At 49.9% G+C, this 22630-nt stretch overlaps 2 protein-coding genes across 3 annotated transcripts; one reads left to right on the forward strand and one right to left on the reverse strand.

The window, feature by feature from the left end:
• The first annotated feature begins 1816 nt into the window (after positions 1–1816).
• On the forward strand, positions 1817–8836 carry Slc22a17 (solute carrier family 22 member 17). Of its 2 annotated transcripts, none has more exons than XM_032917730.1 (10): positions 1817–2686; positions 2818–3312; positions 3402–3505; positions 5599–5753; positions 6583–6748; positions 6922–7067; positions 7203–7308; positions 7471–7688; positions 7945–8056; positions 8212–8836. In XM_032917730.1, exons 2-10 carry the CDS (start codon positions 3043–3045, stop codon positions 8498–8500), a joined length of 1566 nt encoding a protein of 521 aa, XP_032773621.1. In that variant the 5' UTR covers positions 1817–2686; positions 2818–3042; the 3' UTR covers positions 8501–8836. The 2 variants fall into 2 exon arrangements, with proteins under 2 accessions (XP_032773621.1, XP_032773622.1); XM_032917731.1 differs by having other exon boundaries at positions 2821–3312.
• Positions 8837–18439: 9603 nt separating this feature from the next.
• Pabpn1 (poly(A) binding protein nuclear 1) lies at positions 18440–22241 on the reverse strand. The gene is given in 8 exon segments (XM_032917284.1): positions 18440–18553; positions 19275–19426; positions 19511–19598; positions 20490–20596; positions 20693–20760; positions 21416–21530; positions 21889–22160; positions 22163–22241. Coding segments are annotated over 8 exon segments (906 nt in total). The 5' UTR covers positions 22227–22241; the 3' UTR covers positions 18440–18513.
• Positions 22242–22630: the final 389 nt, after the last annotated feature.

The raw sequence follows: 22630 nt of genomic DNA on the forward strand, positions 1-22630 counted from the left end.
TTAGTATGAGTGATCAAAATGGTCTTGCAGGGCTTTTGAAAACAAGAAAATACTTAAATTAAAGAATCATCGGGGTTGGGGATTTAGCTCAGTGGTAGAGTGCTTGCCTAGCAACTGCAAGGCCCTGGGTTCGGTCCCCAGCTCCAGGGGAAAAAAGAATCATTAAATTGGGCAACCACACATCTTTAATCCCAGCACTTTGGAAACAGAGACAGGTCAACATAGTGAGACCATGTCTCAAAAAAACAAACAACATTAAAGAAACATTATTCCAAGATAAAGAGAAGGATGGAGATCAACTGGTCCCAGGGAGCTCAGGCTATAAGAGATAGTGATTCTGAAAGACACGAGGTGTGTGGGGGCAGGGGGGAGGGTGTTCCAAGGTCAGTGGCAGTAGAGAAGAACTGTATTTGGAAATTTTCTGAACAGAGGAAGTAATGAAGCTGTGATTCTGTGGCTCAGGCTTCCGTTGCGTTTGTAGGAGAAGTGAAAGATTGCCGAGACTCGATACTCCTTGCTGGGTTTTCCTGGGGTTGAGGATGAAATACCTAGCAAACGTTACATCTCTAAGAGGAATACCCATGAAAATACCTAACTTCAATACCCATATATGTCCAGGTATCTGGTTGAAAATTATGGTTCCTGGGTCTGGATGAGGCCAAGATTTGTGCATTTTTAGCAACCTCTCAAGTGGTGTGGATGCCGTGGGTCCATCAGCCACACTTTGGATAGCACGTGGGGTCAGGGTTGCTTCTCTGAGGCAAAGATGCTTGAACTGAAAGCCACAGGATGTGGGAACCTTAAAGGAGAAGGCTTTGGGCCTTGGAACCAGCTTGTGCAAAGGCCCTCGGATGCTGGAAAAAATGAAGAGAGCCAGCCAGGTGGTCGGAATGAAGAGTGGGTGGAGAGGTGGAATGTAGCTACGGCATCATGTGACCAGGCATGTAGGCCCAGGTGTGCATTGTCTAGAGTAGTTTTCTTGGTAAGAGACGTCACTGAAGGCAGTTGAGTAAGAAATTAGACCTCCGTTTGTGACCCTAGCATGGTGGGTCAGCGTGCAGACCTGTCTGGAAATGACTCTTTTCTCCAGAACCGACGAAAAGATGGAGGACAAGAATGCTCAGGTTGGGTTGGGGATTTAGCTCAGTGGTAGAGCACTTGCCCTAGCAAGTGCAAGGCCCTGGGTTGGTCCCCAGCTCGAAAAAAAAAAAGAAAAAAAAAAAAAAAAGTAAAAAAAAAAAAAAAAAAAGAATGCTCAGGTTATCCTCTGACCGTCAACCAGTGCGGCCTGGCATGCACACATACACACCATACACTTACAGGGCAATACATTTTAAAAAAATTAAGCACCTGAATTTTTAAAAAGATCATTCCATCTGCACCATAAATAACATGGAGAGAAGCAAGAGTGGACCCAGAGCACCAGTCTGGAACTAAGGGTCCCACAGCACACGCTGAGTGGAGAACTGTGGAAGAGTTTTATAAGGGCCTTGGCATGAGAAAAGGCATTCCAAGGGCACACAGCAAACAACGGACCGTAGGTGGATGGTGAGGGTGCCATTCTCTCAGAATGGCATTAGAAGACACCCAGATTACGGGGAGGGTGTTGCATGGTTGTGCTCTTGGGGCCTCTAAGAGACATTCACGCTTATGTGGGGCTACCAAGAGGTTGCTTCACTGACTCGGGACTCTGAGAAGAGGTGGGAATAGGAATCAGGTACATCTTGTCTGGGCCGATGGTGGCTAATCCAGACAGCAGGGAGGTAACGGTATGAGATGGGAAGGTATAAACACTGAAGAGGAGGAGGAGCATGTGACGACCATGGAGAAATGAACAGAAGAAAAAAGCCACAAGGTGAGACTTGCCAGTCAAGGGAGGAAGTTTAGAAGAGGTGGTCAGCAGTGCCAAACGTGTGGAAAATGGTGATCCAACCAAGTTAGGTGTGGGGAAACGCAGACTTGTTCCCCTGAAGAGAACGGAAGCTGAAGAGCAGAAGCAAGGTGCCAACAGATCCCTCCATCTGCATAAACCATACCGCAATTACTGAATTACACGGCTGCCTCCTCTAGAAACCACCTCTAAGGGCATTTTGTCCACCCTATAATCCTTCGGGCCTCACGCACTGCCTAAGATACAGTAGGCACTTAATACATTTTATCGATAAAATTAATGTGGAAGGGTGGAGAGTAGATGGATGAATGAGTGACAGGGAAGAACTGGAATAAAGGAGGAATCTAAGGCGTTTGTCCCCGCAATATCCTTCACCTTTTTTCTAAACCGCAATGGCCTGCAGCCCCAAAAAACAAACGACGGAGACCCCAGCCCCTCCTTCCACGGGGGCCTTGGCCCCCCTTTATCTCTGACGAACAGTCTGGACCCAGGTTCTGCTGACGTGGGAAGGGGAGGAGAGTCTGGAGGAAGGGGAGGGGAAAGCAGCGCAGCGACCGTAGAGACGGAGGAGGCGCCCGCGGCTGCAGAGCTGCAGAGCGGGGTCTCCCGGCCCTCGGCGTCCCAGCCCTTTGCACATAGCTGGGCCAGACAACAGCTCATTCTCTCGGCGCGGCCCACAGGGCCCCAGCGGTCGGCAAGCTGGCTCCCCGAGTAGCCACCGGGACCCCCGAGCCCAATGGCGGGGGCGGCAACAAAATCGACAGCACCGTGGAGATCGCCCCCGGCGCCAATGGAGTAAGTGTCTGCGCCCCGGGGCCTCCGGCGACCTCTCCCCGCCCGCGCCGCGCGCCCCGCCTCCCACCCGCGGCCCCCGCGTGCCCGCGGCCTCCCCCGCCTCACCTTCTCTCCCCCACCCCTCGCCGCAGCAGGTCGGGAGCCTCGGAGATGCCGTCCCCCCCGAGCAGCTGCAGGGTGAGCGGGAGCGCCGGCGGGAGGGGGAGGGCGAAGCGCTGGGCAGCAGCCTGTCGCTGGCCGCGCCCCCGGGCCCCCTCAGCTTCGAGGCTCTACTCGCCCAGGTGGGGGCCCTGGGTGGCGGCCAGCAGCTGCAGCTCGGCCTGTGCTGCCTGCCCGTGCTCTTCGTGGCGCTGGGCATGGCCTCAGACCCCATCTTCACGCTGGCGCCCCCGCTGCACTGCCACTACGGCGCCGCCTTGCCCCCCAACGCTTCGGGCTGGGAGCAGCCCCCCAACTCCAGCGGCGTCAGCGTCGCCGGCGCAGCCCTAGCAGCCAGCGCCGCCAGCGGAGTCGTCACCAGTACGGACCCCTCGTGCAGTGGCTTCGCCCCACCGGATTTCAACCACTGCCTGAAGGACTGGGACTACAACGGACTGCCCGTGCTCACCACCAATGCCATCGGCCAGGTGAGGCGGCCGGGCGGGACCTGGAGTGGGAGCGGGCCAGGGCAGCGAGGACCCGGCCTCATGCGACTGCACCACTCTCACGTCCCCAGTGGGATCTGGTGTGTGACCTGGGCTGGCAGGTGATCCTGGAGCAGATCCTCTTCATCTTGGGCTTTGCCTCCGGCTACCTGTTCCTCGGTTACCCCGCGGACAGGTGAGGATGTTGTGGGGGGGTAGGGCTGATAGAAAAGAGGGATTGCTGACAGAGCTAGCCCAAGCAGCTGGGTTTGCAAGAGGACACGGATGGTTCCGTTGTCTACACTCGGCAGTCTCCTCTGGACTCCTGTGTAACTACTGTTTCGTCCCCCATCAAGAAATACACCTTCTATACCCACTTCCTCACAAGGAAATGACCTCACACTCGTGACCTATTACTCCAGTCACTCTCAGAAGATCTGTAGCCATCAGACAGTGGCTTCATCTCAAAAGTTAACAAGCGATTCTTAGGCCCAAACATTTCATGTTCCATCTCCCTCTCGGTGCCCTTACTATCCTAGATTCAATCTTCACTGGCTAATAGCTGACTCGTCTCGGGGGCCACATTACTAAAACTTAAATGTTAATTCCAAAATATAACCAGCTCCATTCCCATTGACCGATAAGTCAAGTTCACGAACGGACGACCCCATCTCTGACCAGGGCCCCATCCCCTACAGTTGTCAGTTATCTCTGCTAGATACACTCTGAAGTAACACTTCCTGCCTCTGCCCCGTGGATCTCCGACTTGGGGAGAGCCTCACAAACCAACAGTTCTATCTCCATGGCTGGCCAGAGCTTTCAGATCCTCTTGGACCCAAACTCCCACTTCCACGTATCAGTGGGATCTCATCTAAAGAGCAGGGGGTTCATCCTGCTAACTATTAGCCCTCTGGATAGATCCAGATCCTTATCGCCTCTGCTTCTGAAAACCAGGACCACCACATGTGGTCTGCAGTCCTGCCTGAGTGATTCGTAAGTTAATACTTAAATAGTGGTCAGGTTCCTGAAAACCAGTAGCCATCTTCACTGCTTAATAACCACATACACCCGTGGGCCGGTGGCCCTAAACCCGCAGAGAGGTAGCCTACCCACAAGCCTCAGAAGCCTCTTTCCTATGGAATAGTGGCCTCATTCTCAGTGACGGATAATTTAGTCACAGTCAGAAGCCTTAACCACATTAATCAAATCAGCTCATCGTCATGAAAAATAGCCTTAACCAAGCACCATGACTTTGTCTGTGTTCATCCCCCAGGGACCATTCCTCACCTCCCAGCAATGAGTAGCTTAGTAGCCCTGTCCTTGCTGGCTTGAGATCAGTGACCATCATCAGCTTCCAACAGCCATCATAGCCCGTGGCATCTCCCTATCCGAGGTGTCTCTTCTCATACATTAACCTAGTTGTCCCCATTGGCACCCACCAACCTACACTAAGACCTTCAACTGTTCCACCACTAAAGATCAATTCTCCAAAAATAAGTATTCGAGTCCCGTGGATTAATAGACCCAGTCTCCTGAATCAGCAGCTCCTCTCCTGACCAAGGGGCTCATCTCACTGCCTACCCAAGCCCCAACTTTATGAACAGTGGCCTTACCCCCAAAGGACAAAAGCTGTGTCTTCGCTGATGAGTAAATAGTATTTGCATATACAAGTAGCCACTGGGTACTTCCCGGATCAGGTGTTCCCCCTGCATAGATCCGTGACACCCAGCACCTCTGACTGATCCCGGTGATCTGAACAAGACAAGATCTATCCCCTTTCACGAAAGCTTCTACCAACAAGGATGAAGGCCCCAAGCCCCCTAAGCAGGATCTCATTCTCCTCCCCTCTTGTTGATCTCACACCCAAGGTTAAAAGTCCTAATCTCTGACAGATAGCCCTGTCCTCAAGAGTCATGACAAACGATAGCTAGAGCCCATTGCCCAGTAGTGGACATAACGTATGCATAGCCCCCTTCACTGTTTCTCTTTCTCTCTTTCTCTTCCTCTCCTTTCAGTTTTATATAAGGTCTATATGTGTAGTAGTCTTGGCTGCCCTGGAACTTCTGAGGGTGGCTTTGAAGTCATACAAATCCGCCTGCCTCTGCCTCCCAAGGGCTGGGATCAAAGGTGTGCACCACCACATCCACTCTGCCATGTTTTCTGGCTTCCATACAATTCCTGCTCCCTGCATCTCATCCTCATCTCAGCTCTGAAGGAGGCAGCTAGGCTCCATCTAGTACCTCTTCTGTCAGGGAGTCCGGGTGGCCAGCAGCCCTCCCTACTTTCCAGGTTTGGCCGTCGTGGGATTGTACTGCTGACCTTGGGGCTTGTGGGCCCCTGTGGAGTAGGAGGAGCTGCTGCAGGCTCCTCCACGGGCATAATGACTCTTCGATTCCTCCTGGGCTTCCTGCTGGCTGGCGTTGACCTTGGTGTCTACCTGATGCGTAAGTGGCCCCTGCCAGAGAACTCTGCCTTGGCTCTCGTGCCCACCTTTCTGCATCTGCAGGTCATAGGTCATTCCCACCACCCCTGGGTCCCAGATTTCAGCTGTCCAGTTTCTCAGTTGTCTTCCTGCCCAGGCCTTTTAAAGGATCCAGGCAGGGGGTCCTGCTGTTTCCTTCTCACACCGTTGTCCTCCCACTGGCTGTAATCTTTAAAATCCTGGCCTGGCCTTACTTTTGTCAGGGAATAGAGCCTCGGTTTAAAAACTGAAATATTGGGGGTTGGGGATTTAGCTCAGTGGTAGAGCGCTTGCCTAGCAAGCACAAGGCCGCCCTGGGTTTGGTCCCCAGCTCCGAAAAAAAGAAAAGAAAAGAAAAAAAAACAAACAAACTGAAATATTGACTATATGTGGCAGCGTACTGTACTGCCAGTACTTGGGAGACTGTGGCAGGAAGGTTGTGAGTCCAAATGTGACCTGGGCTACTGTGTGAGACCTTGTCTCAAACCCCATCCTAAGTGAAATCCTGAGAAGCTTGTGTGACCTTGGACAAGGGTCAACATGAAGGTCAAATAAGAGACGGAATATAAGAAGACTTGCAAACCAAGAATCTTGAGCGCCCAGGCGGCTCTGAGCCTGAAGTCTAGCTAGGTTTGAGGAGGAGTAGGTGTAGGCTCCTCCTCCTTGCCACCCAGAGGTCAGTCTGCGGTAGGAGATGGCTGCAGCCTCTGCTGGGGCCTGACTTTGCTTTCTGTCCTTTCCTCCCCTCCCTCTCCTCTTCTCTCTCACTCCTCCTTATTCCCTGGCTCTCCTCCCTTCATCTGTATCTCCAGGCCTGGAGCTGTGCGACCCAACCCAGAGGCTTCGGGTGGCCCTGGCAGGGGAGTTGGTAGGGGTGGGAGGGCACTTCCTGTTCCTGGGCCTGGCCCTTGTCTCTAAGGACTGGCGGTTCCTGCAGCGAATGATCACCGCTCCTTGCATCCTCTTCCTGTTTTATGGGTCAGTATCACCCTTTACCTCTGGCCTGGTTCTCGCCATCTTTATCTCCAGCATAGCCCATAGTCCAGAAACCACTCCTCACCACCAACCGCCCGGTCCCTCAGAGGTGGTAGCTTCCCGTCCCTTCATCCAGAGAAAGGGTTTTACAATCCACTCTACCACCCTGCCCGTAGCTGGCCCGGTCTGTTTCTGGAGTCCGCACGGTGGCTGATAGTGAAACGGCAGATTGAGGAAGCCCAGTCTGTGCTGAGGATCCTGGCTGAGCGAAACCGGCCCCATGGACAGATGCTGGGAGAAGAGGCCCAGGAAGCCCTGCAGGGTGAGAAGCATGGGGTCCCCATCTGTGATGACTTCAGTGTGGTTGTAGCTGTGCCCCGTCCAGGGTCTCCACCTCGATGTGGGAGCCCACTCGGTCTCAGCTGTTTCTAACGGCTCCTCTCTTTCCCCCCCAAAGAGCTGGAGAATACCTGTCCTCTCCCCACAACGTCCACCTTTTCCTTCGCGTCCCTCCTCAACTACCGAAACATCTGGAAAAATCTGCTTATCCTGGGCTTCACCAAGTGAGCCTGGCTGTCTGAACTGAGGGCCAGGCCAGTAGCTGGGATAGGGGCTGGTTGGGAGCGGGGAGCCCCTTGAAAGCCTGCAGAGGATGAAGCGGGGGGGGGGGAGGCTGCGGATTGGGGTTCAGACGCTGTTCTTTGATTCCCCGACCTGTTGCACAGCTTTATCGCCCATGCCATTCGCCACTGCTACCAGCCTGTGGGAGGAGGAGGGAGCCCATCAGACTTCTACTTGTGCTCTCTTCTGGCCAGCGGCACAGCAGCCCTGGCCTGCGTCTTCCTGGGGGTGACCGTGGACCGTTTCGGCCGTCGGGGCATCCTGCTTCTCTCAATGACTCTCACGGGGATCGCATCCCTGGTCTTGCTGGGCCTGTGGGATTGTGAGCATCTTCTCTTTTTCCACCTTGTGGGCCCAGTAAGGGACTCTCAACAGAGGTGTCTCGGAAAGGCATGGGCCTTCCAAGACTTAGACCCTCCCCAGACTGCTGCCCAGTTGTGTAAATTTGTCCATTCCGTTACTGATGCACCAGAGCCCAAGGAGCCTGAAACAGAGGGTTTGAGACCCGAGAGATTAATATGGGAGACTAGGCTGGGCGTGAGCTCCCCACCTCCATTCATAGACCTTTTGGTCCCCAGATCTGAACGATGCTGCCATCACAACCTTCTCGGTCCTCGGACTCTTCTCCTCCCAAGCTTCTGCTATCCTCAGTACCCTCCTTGCTGCTGAAGTCATCCCCACCACTGTCCGGTAAGGAGAGGGGGGAGGGCAGGGGAAGAAGGGCCAGCCAGGCCTTGAGAACTTTGGCTGAGGTAGAGATGAAGGGTGCAGAAAGGAAGCTGTCGGGGGTAGAGCTGAGGTGAGGCTCACAGCTATAGGCTCAGTGCCTTCTCCCCGTCTCTCAGGGGCCGTGGCCTGGGCCTGATCATGGCACTTGGGGCGCTCGGGGGGCTGAGCTGTCCAGCTCAGCGCCTCCACATGGGCCATGGAGCTTTCCTGCAGCATGTGGTACTGGCGGCCTGTGCCCTCCTGTGCATCCTTAGCATCATGCTGCTGCCAGAGACCAAGCGCAAGCTTCTGCCAGAGGTACTCCGGGATGGGGAACTGTGCCGTCGGCCTTCCCTGCTGAGGCAGCCACCTCCTAACCGCTGTGACCATGTCCCCCTGCTAGCCACTCCTAATCCTGCCCTCTAAGCAGCCTCTGAGCCTGGTGGGAGGCTGGCCATTTAGAAAGGTGACAGAGGGCTGGCTAGCAAGATAGACGGAGAGGCAAGGCCACCCTGTACATACAAAAGGCTCCAAGGCGCCTCACGCCATCTAGGAGAGCTCAGAGTGCCATTCCCAACCCCCTCTCCTCCCCGCTGCTTTCTGTTCACTTCATCAGCAAGAGTCAGGACGGGGATAGCATCTCGCTATAACCATTAGGTCTGGGCTCCATCCTGTGCCCAAAGACATTTTCCCAGACCTCGCTCTTTCTCGCTCTTCATTCTGTTTCAATAAAAGACATTTTGAATAAATGAGCATATCATAGCCTGGGTTTCCCTCCCTTTTGTTGTCCTTTTATGTCTTGGGGAAAGGCCTTCCTCTGTGGAGGAAGCCAGTAGCAACATCGCCTTTCTCACTGTGCCCTGCCCTGAAATGTCACTCACTGCCTGCTCTGGGCCAGGACCCTGCTAGGTGCTTCACGCTTTGTCTCTCTTTATTCTTACAACTGCAAGGTAGGTGTTTGGAGCAATTAAGGTTGTGTTGTCGGGAGCTATCAGAATTAACTTTAGTTGCTAGAGAGATGGTTCAGTGGCAAAGAGTGCTTGCTGATCTTCCAGAGGCCCCGAGTTTGGTTCCCAGCACCCATGTGCGTCTGCTCACAACTGCCTGTACCTCTAGCTCCAGGAATCTCACACCCTCCAAAAGCACCCACATGCGTATACCTATAATGAGCGTGTGCATTAAGATAAGATAATCTGGTTGGGGTTTAGCTCAGTGGTAGAGCATTTGCCCTGAGCACAAAGGCCCTGGTTCGGTCCCAGCTCCGAAAAAAAAAAAAAAAGAAAGAAAGAAGATAAGATAATCTCTTTTTTTTTTTTTTTTTTTTGGAGCTGAGACCAACCTAGGGTCTTGTGCTCGCTAGGGCAAGCGCCCTACCACTGAGCTATAATCTCTTTCATTGGCAGTGGTGTACTTAAAAGGGGAATGTATCAAATGTGGAACAGGTTAAAGTGGGAGCTCAGTGTGGAGAAGCAAGTGTGTATAGCACGGGCAGGCCTCTGCAGGAACTCCAGTAGGGTGCCTTCCGGAAAGCCCCGTGCAGGTCCTCTGTAGCAGGCATGTGATTGGCTAGCTTAAGTAACACACTGTTCCACTCCTAATACCAAGGGACATGAAAAAGGAAAGAAAATCGCAATTAGGGCAGGGCTGGGTGTTTGAAAATGAGCAGTGGCTGTCGACCATTAACTGTGCTCGAGGACTTCGTAACTTGTCCGGGGTTACAACACGAGAGAGGCCCTGTTAGAGCCGAGACAGAGTTGGAGCTCTGGTAGGTCCAGTGGCACATACATACCTTTAAGCCCAGTCGTGGGGCAGAAGCAGGAGGATCTCTAGTTGGAGGCTACATAGTGAATTCCAGGCCAGCCAGAGCTACTGAGTGAGACCCTGTCAAAAGAAACAATCGAAACCACCAAAAACAGAAGGAAAAAGGAAAAGGAAGAAAGGAAAAGCAGCCAGAGCTGTCTCCGCACTCTAGTCCCCTCCCCTCAGACTGGGGACTCCCTTAACAGTGAGAAACGGAGTCCCTTTTGCACCCCTGGGAAGGAGCAGAGGGAGGCTGCAGCCCAGTGGCTGGAGTGCTTTCTTAGCACACGCTAACCTGAGGTTTGGTTCTCTGCACGTGTGGGGCGTATGCCCTGAATCTCAGCACTCAGGACGTGGAGGCCGGAGGATCAAAAGCTAAAGGAACTGGCCTGGAGCACATGAAGTCCTGTCCAAAAAAAAATCAAGTCAACAGAGACTCCACAGGAGGAATAAGAAGGAAGAAATTTGTGGTCAGGAGTACAAAAGACTGTTTTACTTTGGAGATGGGAGCTTTCTATGTAGCCCAGGTTAGCCTTGAACTCGCCATGTAGCCCAGGCTAGACGACTGCTGGGAGGAAGTGAGGCACCTTCACAGACAAGAAGGCTTCAAGTAGACTCCTTCCTCAGTGTGCCTGGCTCAAGCCAATTCCCCGGGCAGAGCAGATTCCTGGAGGTTGGAAAAGGCGAGGTCTTATCTTGGGATGGTTCTGAGAGAGGACTTTTTAGGAAAATGGAAGTGAGGCCAGACTCTTCTAGAAAGAAGAGGTTGGTATTTAGCTCTCCTCAGCACTGGGGTTCCCCTTTGCCAGTTCATGTCTGAGGCCACACGCTCAATAACACCATGCTACCAGGCTCCAAAGAGAGTTCCCGGAGACCTCATGGGAGCATCCTTATTTGGTCCTCACCATCCCTCGATAAGGAGCCATTTTTCATTCGTGCTCCATCACGTTACAGAAACAGTGTGAAGGGGAGAAGTGGAGGGGGTTTGCCATCCGGCGGCAGGACCACGCTTCTAAGCCAGGCCTCTTTCGGTTAGATCTGTGATACTAGAATATAAGCACGGACGCTACAGAGCAGTGCACATGGAGCCGAGGGACTCTAGTGTTAGCTTAGCTTCGGGTGAAAGGAGACAGAGCTGTGGTTTTCCCCCCAGAGGTAACAACCAACAAGACGCCAGATAAGATGGCGCTTGGTCTAGGTTTTTAATTTTGTTTATTTTTCTTTTTATTTTACTTTTTTACTTTTTTGAAGGTTTCTCAGTGTAACAGCCCTGCTGGTCCTGAAACTCACTTTGTAGACTCACGGAGATCCGCCTGCCTCTGCCTCCCAAGTGGAAGGGGATTAAAGCCATGGCCACCATCACCATGCTTAGCTGTTTTATTTTTATTTATTTTTGGGGTTTTATTTGGGTTTTTTTTTTTTTAAAGATTTATTTATTTATATGTAAGTAAACTGTCTTCATCCACACCAGAAGAGGGCATCAGATCTCATTACAGATGGTTGTGAGCCACCATGTGGTTGCTGGGATTTGAACTCAGGGCATCTGAAAGAGCAGTCAGTGCTCTTAACCACTGAGCCATCTCTCCAGCCCCGGGTTTTTTTTTTTTTTTTTTTTTTGTTTGTTTGTTTGTTTGCTTGTTTGTTTTTTTTTTTTAATGGAGTTTCTTTGTGTCCCAGGTTGACTTCAAAGTCACAGTGCTCCAGCCTTGGCCTCCTGGGTGCTGTGATCCATGGGGATTTACCACCAGTTCTGGCTAAGGGACAGACCAGAGGAAAGCCTCACTATAGAGCCACCAAAGAAAGGTTGAGGAGGAAAACGAAAACCAACTGGAAAGCTCCCACAGCTGTCGTGTGGGAGGCTGTAAAGGTGAACAAGAGAGAGGTAGGAGTCACAGGGAGGTGCAGTCACCCTAATTTCTAGCCCAGTGGGGACAGGTTATGTGTGTTAGCCCAAACAACTGACATCATCACCAACCATAAGGCCTTATTGGAGTCTCACCCTATGGAAAAGTGACTTTTTCCATGAAGAGGTTGCAAGACTATAGTTTGGAAAGGCAGTGTATTGAAGGTTGTGTGGACTGGCCAGTGGAATAGTCAGATGTGAGGACCTGCAGTTCTCTTTCTTCCTGCACCACAGACAGGAATGGGCTGGGTTTTGAGGTAGGTCCACTACTTAGCCCAGATGGCCTGGAATTAGTTCAGGCTGGGTTTGAACTCACAGTGACCTTCCTGCCTCAGCCTCCCAGGCGCTGGGATTATAGATAGGCACCAACCATATCCAGCTCAAGAAAGGAAATACTATAAGTGCCAGGTGAGAAAGTATAAATGCTTTAGATTTTCAACTAAGAGTCATAATGAATTATTGAGAGAAAAAATCAAAAGGATATAAAGGGTACATTTCTAACTTTAAAAACGGGTCTGAGGCTGGAGAGATGGCTTAGCAGTTAAGAGCACTGGCTGGTTTTCCAGAGGACCCGGGTTCGATTCCTAGCTCCCATGGGACAGCTCACAACTGTCTGTAACTCCAGTTCCAGTAGATCTGACACCCTCACCCAGACATACAAGCAGACAAAACACCAAAGCATGTGAAATAAAAATAAATAAAAAGTTGTATGAAGTCGGCCAACAAAATAGCTCAGGATGTGACAGTGCTTGCCACTAGGTCTGACAACCTAGGTTCCATCACCAGGACCCACAACGTGGGAAAGAAGAACCAACTCTAACAAGTTGTCCTTCAGTCGCCACATTTGCATCATGGCTCACCCCTGTCTCTCGACACAATGTTAGTCTTTAAAACTATTCTTTAAAGAGCTATAAAAGGACATGAAGTACACATTTCCCCTTCTCAAGCCAACCTTGTCCGGTCACCATGTAACCAACTTTTTTACAAGAATTAGCTACCAGTGTCTGGTTTGGCTTCGGGTTTGGGAGGAGCCCAAGCTCCTCGTCTTGTTCACTGTGTGAAAACTCTTAAGGCAAATAATTACGATCTGTTTAGAAAATGCAGACACGGATATAAGTGTCGGTGACTTCAGAGAGAAAGCATCACACAACAACGTGCATGAAAATGCTTCCCTCTTGTTCTGAGGAGAGTAAGCTCAGGTGTTGGCCAGTTTGGTGTGGAGGTCAGAGGTGATATCTTGCTGCATCCCGCATGGTAGAAAGTGCAAGAAAACTGTTATCTTTGGAGAAGAGCACCAATCACTTTTGTAAAAGCGGGACCCTGTGGCTTACCCAGCTCCCAGAGAGCCTCACCCCTGGGAATAGGCTTCAATATAGAAATCCGGAGCTACCAAATTCAGACCACAGTAGGTTCTACCTCTATTAGAGACAGACAGGAGAAGCTCCATGATGAAGACAGCTTTTTACTATGGCACTTGGGAGGCTGAGACAGGCCAATCTCTGTGAGTTTGAAGCCAGCTTGGACTACACAGCAAGTTCCTTGCTAGCTGGGCTTACATAGTTAGTGAGACCTCATTTTGAAAAGAGTCATCTCCCAGCTGGAGAGTTGGCTCAGTGGTTAAGAGCACTGACTGCTCTTCCAGAGGTCCTGAGTTCAAATCCCAGCAACCACATGGTGGCTCACAGCCATCTGTAACGGGATCTGATGCCCTCTTCTGGTGTGTCTGAAGACAGCGACAGTGTAGACACATATAATAAATAAATATTCTGCATGCAGGTAGAACACTTATACATGGTTAAAAAAAATTGCACTTTTAGGGCCAGGAATATGGTTGAAAGGGTAAAAGTGTTTGCTTCACAGGCCTGGCTACTTGAATTCCATCCTTGCACCCCACATAAAGGTAGGACAGGACTCTCTCCACAGGGTTGCCGACCTGAGCCACGACATGTGTGTACCCCCTCATAACAATTTAAAAAAAAAAAGAGTTACACTTCTAAAGTCAGATACGATGGCCCGAACCTTTCACCCCAGCAGCTAGAACTCACAGTGAGCATGGCTGTAAGCAACAGAGACTGATTTCCCAGTTCTGACTCAGTGGGTGAAAGTGTGCCTGACTGTGTCCGCCTGAACCCAGCCGCTACGACCCACAAGGTACCAGAAGAGAAGCTTAGTCCTGCAAGTCATCCTGACTACTGCATGAGCGACCCCATCCCCGGACTAAACATGAGAGCAAATTAAGCTTAGGGATTTTTTTTTTTTGAAGTTTTTGGTGGCATACAAAACAGAGGTATGACACACTGACACCATCCTCAGTAAGGTCTCCTTACAGGATGACTCTATTTTTCTATTTCAATCATCACATCTTTGACAGAACCCACATTTGGGAAATGCTCGGTAAGTCCTTGCTTGAGTAAGTGCTTGTCGATAAGCTTAGAAAGGGAAACGGCATGAGAATGTCATGAGCTGATTCTCTCTCTCTCTTTTTTTTTTCTTTCTGATGTAGCTCCAGCTATCCTGGAATTTATTATGTAGACCAGGCTAGCCTTAAACTCACAGAGATCCTCCTGTCTTTGCCTTCTGAGAGCTGGAATCCAAGTCGTATATCACCATGCCCAGCAGATTTGGTGACTTGACTTAGTGTTTATGGTGAGGCAGTGATTGACGGAAGATAAGCCAGGACAACCCAGCAGTTCTAGAAGACAGGACTTCTCCACCCTGATAGGTATTAGAAAAAAGCGTACCTGGGCATGGTAGGGCACTCAGGAAGAAGAGGCAGGTGGATCTCTGGGAGTTTGACGCCAGCCTGGTCTGTTTAGTGAGTCCCAGGACAGTCACAGATACATGCTGTGACACTGTCTCAAAAACAAAGCAACTCTCCAAATCCAGCTGGGCTAGGGCATACCTTTAGTCCCAACACTCAGGAGGCGAGCCAGGCAGGTCTACCTGAGTTGTAGGCCAGCCTGGCCTACAGAGTGAACTCCAGGACAGCCTGTAACTCCAGGGTTACATGGAGAAACTATGTCTTGAAAAACAAACAAAAAAAAAACATAACAAAACAGACGAATACATAAACAAAAAAAGGAAAAATATTCGCAAAAAAAAAAAACCAAAACAAAACAACCTTTTTTCTTCATGTACATTTTCTCTACAACAGAACGCCTCCTCCTGTTCTTCAGTTAACCAGGATTGATGAACAGGAATAAGTTTCCAAAACCAGGTTTGTCCAAGGATGACAATTTTCTTTCTGTGCTTCTGCCTCTAAAGTGCAGGAAAGGAAATAGAAACCAGGAGATTCAGGGGGTTCAGGGGAAGGGAACATTACTGTTTTGACAGCCTTGCCCAGGACAAGAGGCACCCATAACATGAACTGGCGTTTAGGCACATATTAAAATGGCAGGCACACTGTGTGCACTCGGGGAGCTTGCAGTGTAGTGGGAAACACGGCAACTGTGCAGGTGAGTACAACTGTTTCAGAGAGGACCTTTGCTGTTCCTGACCAAAAACTCAAGCTTTGTGGCTGTGGTACCTGGTTACACTTTCAAGAAAGGCCAATGGGTTTTTTTTTTTAAAATTAAATACACTTCCATCATTTCCCTTCCCTTTCCTCTTTCCAATCTCTCTCACTCAGACCCCAGCTCTCAAAAGTGTGGCTTTTCTTTTTTCTTTTTTTCGGAGCTGGGGACCGAACCCAGGGCCTTGCGCTTGCTAGGCAAGCGCTCTACCACTGAGCTAAATGCCCAACCCCTATATTGTGGCTTTTTCATCACTATTTTTACCCCTCCTTAGTTACACTATGTTCACGATTTCCACAGATACGTTAGGCTAGCCATAGCAGGCTAGAGAATCCGTGTAAATCGAACATGAAAAGAACGGAGAAAAGAACATGGTAGAATAGGATAGATGTAAAAGAATTAAGATCATAGAGGGTCAAAAACCACTCATCTGCCAGGTATGGTGGTGCACATGTTAAATCCCAGCACTTGGAAGGTAGAGACAGGAGAATCTGAGCTCCAGACCAGCCTGGGCTACATAGTTAAACTATTTCAAAATGAAACATCCAAAGCAGTTCAAAAAAACTAATTTGTCCTGGGAGTGGCGGGACATACCTTAAAATGCAGCAATCAGAGGTAGAAGTAGGCACATCTCTTAGAGTCCCAGGCCAGTCTGTTCTCCATACTGATCAGGTCCTGGCCCTCCAGACTTTGTCTCAAAACAATGGCTAGGGAATCTTTCAGAACTAACCCTTTTGTGCCCCCTAGTGGATAAGTGAGACTAGACCAGTATTTATTTGTAACAAGTTGAGCAATTCACAGCCTTGGGTTTTGGTTTGGTTTGTTGTTGTTGTTTTGGGTTGGTTTTTTTTTTTTTTTAGACAGGGTCTCATGGGTCTCAGGTAGCTCTGACTGTCCTGAAACTATGTAGACCAGGCTGCCTTCCAATTTAGAGAAATCTCTGCCTCCCAAATGCAGCATCACCATGTCTGGCTTCACTTTGTGACTTTTGACGACCAAACCAAATAGCCAGTGGGTAAAGGCCTACACCACGGCATGACAAGGATTTGATTTCCAGAGCCTAGTCCTCCTGACATATGCCTCCTGTCTTCTAACAACTTAAAACAAAAACCAAAAGACTGAAAGTCATACTCTAGCCCAGATCTATGAGCAATCCATAGCAATCTATGAGCAATTGCATGGGGTTAGTCCCATGTCTACCATCACACTCAAGCTCCTATTCTAATACTGAACTGTAGACTGCGTCCTTTACCAGACTCTGCAGAAGTATCCAGAGGTCATATATTTCAACTTTATTTCAAGAAAGGGACTTAAGGGGTTGGGGATTTAGCTCAGTGGTAGAGCACTTGCCTGTGCAAGAGCAAGGCCCTGGGTTCGGTCCTCAGCTCCGGAAAAAAAAAAGGGGGATTTAAACAAGAGGTATACAATGACTAAATGCTAAATACACTGGTGGTTAACACTCTTGCAAAAAACATGAGAGGCATTAGGGCTTCATGAATGCAGGCTACAGCTCAAGTTCTGAAAAGCATGTAGACCAACTCATCAGAACTAACAATAGCAGAGTGGATAACCTGAGGCTAGAGTACATCTTGGGTTAAGAGTGATGGTTCAGTGGTTAAGCAGTGACTGCTCTTCCAGAGTACCCAGGTTTGTTTTCCAGGCCTTACCAGTTCTAGGAGTTCTCTCATCCCTTTTTGGCCTCCACAGGTAGTGCAAATATGTTATGCTACACACATAGGCAGAACTCACTAATAAAATCAACAAAACCTCTTCTTAACAACACAAGTCCTACATTAGAGAATATAGTACCCAAGATTTCAGTCTGACCTTACAATATAAAACTGTAACCCACTCTGGCCTGCAATTTTGTAGACAAGGTCTGATTTCTAACTCGAGATCTACTTTCACCTCAGGAATGCTAAGATTAAAGCTGTGTGACAGAAAGTCTGGCTCAGAGAGGGAGCTTTAGTTGTCCTTGTTTTGCATTTCTTGAGTCCATCTTGAGACACAAGAGTTAGTAAGACCCCAATCTAGAAGTATGACACGGTGACATGGTGCATTTGCACTCATCCCAACGGTTTCAGTTGCCTTTCAGTAGCCCTGGCTGCTCTGTAACCATGCAGACCGGACTGGCCTCAGACTCAGATCCGCCTGCCTGTGTACTGCAAGGGCCACTCTTGAAGGTGTTCTTTACTCATGAAAAAGGACCAATCATCCTCAACTGAATACATTACAGCTAGTCGTAACTTCTACCTTAATTTACAAATGTAACCCCCTCTAAAACACCAGCACCACCCCCTAAACTAAAACCATCCTAAGAGAACTGGCATGTAATGAATACACATCCAAAGGGCCAAACACTTTTTTCATAAACAACTTTATTCATGACACATTATTTAAAAAAAAAATTCCCATCCCCTGGAAATGAGTTAAAAAAATAAAAACAAAAGCCACCCCCACCACCCTGTTCCCACTTCCTCCCATTCCCTCCAAATAAAAGGGAAAAAAAAAGGTAAAGGAAAAAAAAAAAAACAAAACAAAAACACCTGAAAAACAAAAACACCCCCAAACTCCCCAAAACAAAGTAGTGCATTCCCCAGGGAGAGGGGAATTTACACTGGAGCCGCTGGGAGCGAGATCTTCCGGCTACAGAAACCTGCAAAGAAAGACACTCAAACAGAAAAAGAAACACAAAAGGAAACAAAATAGATCACCAGGCAAACTGGAGGGGCAGGGAGCCGGAGGAAGGAGGGTAGGGTGGGCGGAGACCTGGTAGGACAGGAGCAGGAAGGCAGGGGCTGCAAAAGGCAGGGAGAGACGAGGGAAGGAAACAAGCCGAACAGTTTGGTGTCCTTCCAGAGCCCTGGGTAAAAAAAAGCCCTCCTACCACCCGTGCCCACCTACCCTGGAGCAGGCCCAAAGAGGATGAAGGGGAGCAGGGAAACAGGGAGCAGCTTGCACAGTTGAGATGTGTCCATGGCGAATCCCCAGAGGGAATATGTAGCCCCTGCCCCACTCCCTGGGCCTTCCCCTACTCCCCAAAGCAGGTCCCTCCTCACAGTTAGTTATGGGATTCTCCCCCCTTCCACAGTATATCTTTTTTTTTTTTTTTAAATATTTTTTTTCCATCAAGGTCATCTTCTGTTTTTCTTTTTTTTTTTTTAATTCTTTTTTTTCCTTCTTTCCTCTTTTTTTCCTCTCTCTCCTCCTAATACACACTTTTTTTAGTAAGGGGAATACCATGATGTCGCTCTAGCCCGGCCCCTGGAAGAAAGAAGGAGAGTTAGGTGTTAACAGGGTTACTAGAGAGTTCAGTGCAAGACCCTCCCCTTGGGCCCGCAACTGCCCCAGTGACTGAAGGGAGCACCTCAAAATCGAGGCCTCAATCCAGGAATAACACAACTGGCAAACTGGGGGGCCTTGAGGTGGGAAAGGGGCAAGGAAATACATCTAAGATACTGAGGACAAGAAAAAGGATCCATTGTTTGCCCAGTGTTCCACAGCACCCAGGCCCTATCTGGTAGGAAAGCAGGCTTTATCTTACTGTGCAATTCAAATGCAAGGACAGAAGGAATAGAGCAGTCACACTGCGGGAGCCACCAAGCCCCATCAGACAGCTAACCTTGGGAATATGGCTGTGGGAGGACCCGCCCGGAGCTGGATCCTTCCAAGCATGGGAAAAGTAACAAACTCCAAGCTACTTTTCCTACCCTGAGGCCTTACAACTCTCAGTGTAAACACTTTCACTGCCACCAATTCCCCAAAAGGCCAAGGGAACAAACACCTCACAACAAATTGACCCTCATCAACTCCTACTCAAGAAAATGCACAACTGGCCTGCAACTACTTCCTTACTCTGCACAAGCAGGACCAAGTCCCTGGAACCAAAGGGAGGACATGGGAGTAAGGGTCCTCAGATCAGGAAAGAACGTAAGCCTAAGGGCTCATGGGAGGCGGGGAAGAGGAGCAGCCCATCTATCCTGACCTGTAGATTCGACCCCGGGGCCTGCTGTTAAAACCACTGTAGAATCGAGATCGGGAGCTGTTGTAATTGGTAGTCCGGGCGCGGTATCGGGCACGCGGGAAGCCCCGGTCTGTTGTGCTGATGCCTGGTCTGTTGGTTCGCTTGGGAATCACCTGAAAAGGACAGAGAACAGAAAGCCTTGGAGTCAAGCCGGAGAATCTGTACAGAATGGATAGTAGCCAGGGCCCTAGGCTTACCTTGATTTGTCTTCCTCTAAACAGGGACTCATCTAAGGCCAGGGACGTCCTCACTGACTCTTTGTCTGAGAACTCTATATATGCAAACCTGGAAAGAATAATTTCGCCATTTTATCAGACTTTTCAAATAGCTTACAGGTTAAACCCAACTTGTAAATACAGTTAACTGGAATATAATGTTAACACTTTAAAATAATTATTTAAATGGTATTTATAAAAACTTCCGAGTATTAGTAGTATGGAACAGTTTATAATCCCAGCTACTAAATAGGCTGAGGCAGGAGAATCTAGTTTTATGGTCTGTCCATACGGCCTTCGCTACAGAGTTGCTAAGACCAGCCTGGTGTGAGTGTGATACGCCTCAGTAGGAGGGCTTGCATAGCAAACATCCTGAGTCCAAAGGTTCAGTCTCCAGCACCACCAAAATTAAAAAGAAAAAACAAGACCCAGATTTCCATACAGTCATACACAAATCGCTGGTGCTGACTAAATGCTGCCCCCCCCCAGTTTACAATCTCACCCCTGCCCAGTCTTTAGTTTACTACCTGTTCTCTGAAAACACTTACTATACAACTGCTGATATGTTAGAGACACTTAACAGGCAAAACCTACTTGTTTTAACAAGCAATTACTATTCTTTGGGAAATATAAGTTAGGCCAGTTATGGTGATATAAGCCTAAAGCCTAATCTCAGCACTGGAGAGGCAGAGGCAGATAAGAGTTTGAGGCTAGCCTGGTCTATAGAGCTAATTCCAGTATAGCCAGGGTTAAACAGAAAAACCCTGACTCGAAAACAAAACAAAAACCAACCAACCACATAAATAGAACATTTAAAAACAGTTAACACTTCTGGAGTAGATCAACATCACACACTCAGCATGTTCAAAGTCCTGGGTTCGAGTCCCAGCTCAGAGAATGGTGGTAGTGGTACTAAAGTGGTATGTATTTTTTAAAGTGATCAAGCTATCCCCCTCCTTACCCTTTGGGATGGCCACTAAATTTGTCACAGAGGATAGTCACCCGGTTGACTGAACCGCAGCCGTGAAAATGGGCCTCCAGCTCTTCTGCTGTCGCACCATAGTCCACCTGAGGAAAGGGACACATCACAGGTATGGGGAAGTACTAACAAAGCAATAGAAACAATACCCCCAAACCCAAATCAGAACTTTCCTTAATACATACATTGCCAACGTAGATGGAACGGGCATCAGCCTCCATCTTCTCCTCAAGAGACATGATCACTGGGCCAGCTTTTAGAGGGGAAAAAAAATTACTTTAAGCAAGCACATTTCCTGCTTGGGTCAATTCATAGACACTCCACCATCAGGTTAAGATGTGGGCCTGTTCTGCTATACCAACTACTGCCTACAACAGTGCCCGGCACATAGTAGGTCTTACTAGACATTAGAGAAACTACCTCTTAAAAACCAAAGAAAAGGGTATTAAGATTTTGTTTCTCCAGTCGACTCTCTATCCAGCTTTGGCTGAAATGCCTCTCGGAGTGAACAAAACTGAATGTACCGAAACCTGACATTTTAAAAGAACTCCTCACAGCCATCAGTCACCTTATAAATCCCAATAAAGGGTCTCTCACTGAAAAGTGTTAAGACTTGAAGGTCAAATGCTAGCCGGTAATCGCCACAAGAGTACAGACAAACTAAGAACAAAGAGAAACACACTTATAAATGAGACAAAGGAAGGCACAACACTATCACCACCAAAACAGCCTGCGTCTAACAAAGGTCAGTAGAACACATAATGGACTATGACCACAGCACCTGCCCAGAAAATCTGCTCAGATGAGCGGCTTCAAGATCCCGAGCCTCTAATGCCCCGCTGCAGTCTTCCCCCACCACCCTATCAACCAAAGACCCCGACTGTATGTGCAAGAGGCCATTTACTCACCATTGCCTGGGGGTGGACTCATATTCATCTGTTTCTCTACCTCGTTTTGTAGCTCCTTTAGCTTCTCAGCCTCTTCCTCCATCTCCCTGACTCGAGCTTTGATCGCTTCTAGCTCCTACAATGAATGAGCAGGGCATGCAGTTAACCACAGACGCAGGGGCTGTGCCGTTCATTTTGTCTGGGCCTGGCCACAGCCATGCTCGGCCATTTCCCTCGCCTCGTGCGAGGGTCGTGATTGAAATAGAAAATCAATTTTTTAAAAAACACGCCGAAAAATAAAAAGAGCCCATTAATTTACCTTCTCTAGAGCCATCCTAGGCGCCCATGATGCCCCATCAGACCGCTCACGAACGGCCTCGGCCCGCCACCAGCCACGTTATTCCCCGCCCAACCCCACCCCCCGCCTGCCTGCCTCCTGCCCGTGCTCTGGGCCTCCCATGACCCGGCCCGCACGCTCGGCCTCCTCCCCTCACCGGGTCCTCAATGGCGCCGTCCCCGGGGTCGGTCTCAACCAGTCCCGGCTCTTCCTCTTCCTCCTGACTGCCGGGGGCTCCCGAGCCGGGCCCAGGACCCGGAGCTCCCGGAGGGGCGCGGGGCCGGGGCGGCTCCTCTTCGGGCTCGGGCTCTGGCAGCAGCTCCCCAGGCTCCAGCTCCTCAGACTCCAGGCCGTTCCCGTAGTCCCCTGCGCCCCCCGGGTCCCCCTCCCCGGCCTCCCCACCGGCCCTGGGCACAAGATGGCGCCGCCGCCCGGCCCGGAGCCCCGACCGCCCGCAGCCCCCGCTGCTGCTGCCGCCGCCGCCGCCGCCGCCATCGCCGCTCAGACTGGGGCCCGCCGCTCGGCGATTGGAGAACTGAGCTGGCCACGTCGAGGATTCATTAGTCAGTCAGCCTGCCCGTTACCTCGAGCTCGAATACTATTGGGGAATTCTACTTGGCAATCACACACGACCCCACCTCTAAGGCGGGCCACCGTGCCAAAATCTCTGAACCCGGTAGGTGAAATATGCCTGTCAATCAACACACCCCACCTCCTGTCGAGTCCTTAGGTAACAATAAGCCTGCACTGTGACGACTTCCCGCTCATCCTCCGCCCATGGGCGGGTCCACAACATGGAGGATGCTTGGCAATTGGCCCCTGACTGGTGAAGTGGAAAGGACCAATCTTCCAAACGCCTCACCGAAGTGGCCCATTCTTGGATGCCGATTGGCTTATGG

This window comes from Rattus rattus, chromosome 12, assembly GCF_011064425.1.
Source record: "Rattus rattus isolate New Zealand chromosome 12, Rrattus_CSIRO_v1, whole genome shotgun sequence".
NCBI classification, from domain to species: Eukaryota; Metazoa; Chordata; class Mammalia; order Rodentia; family Muridae; genus Rattus; species Rattus rattus.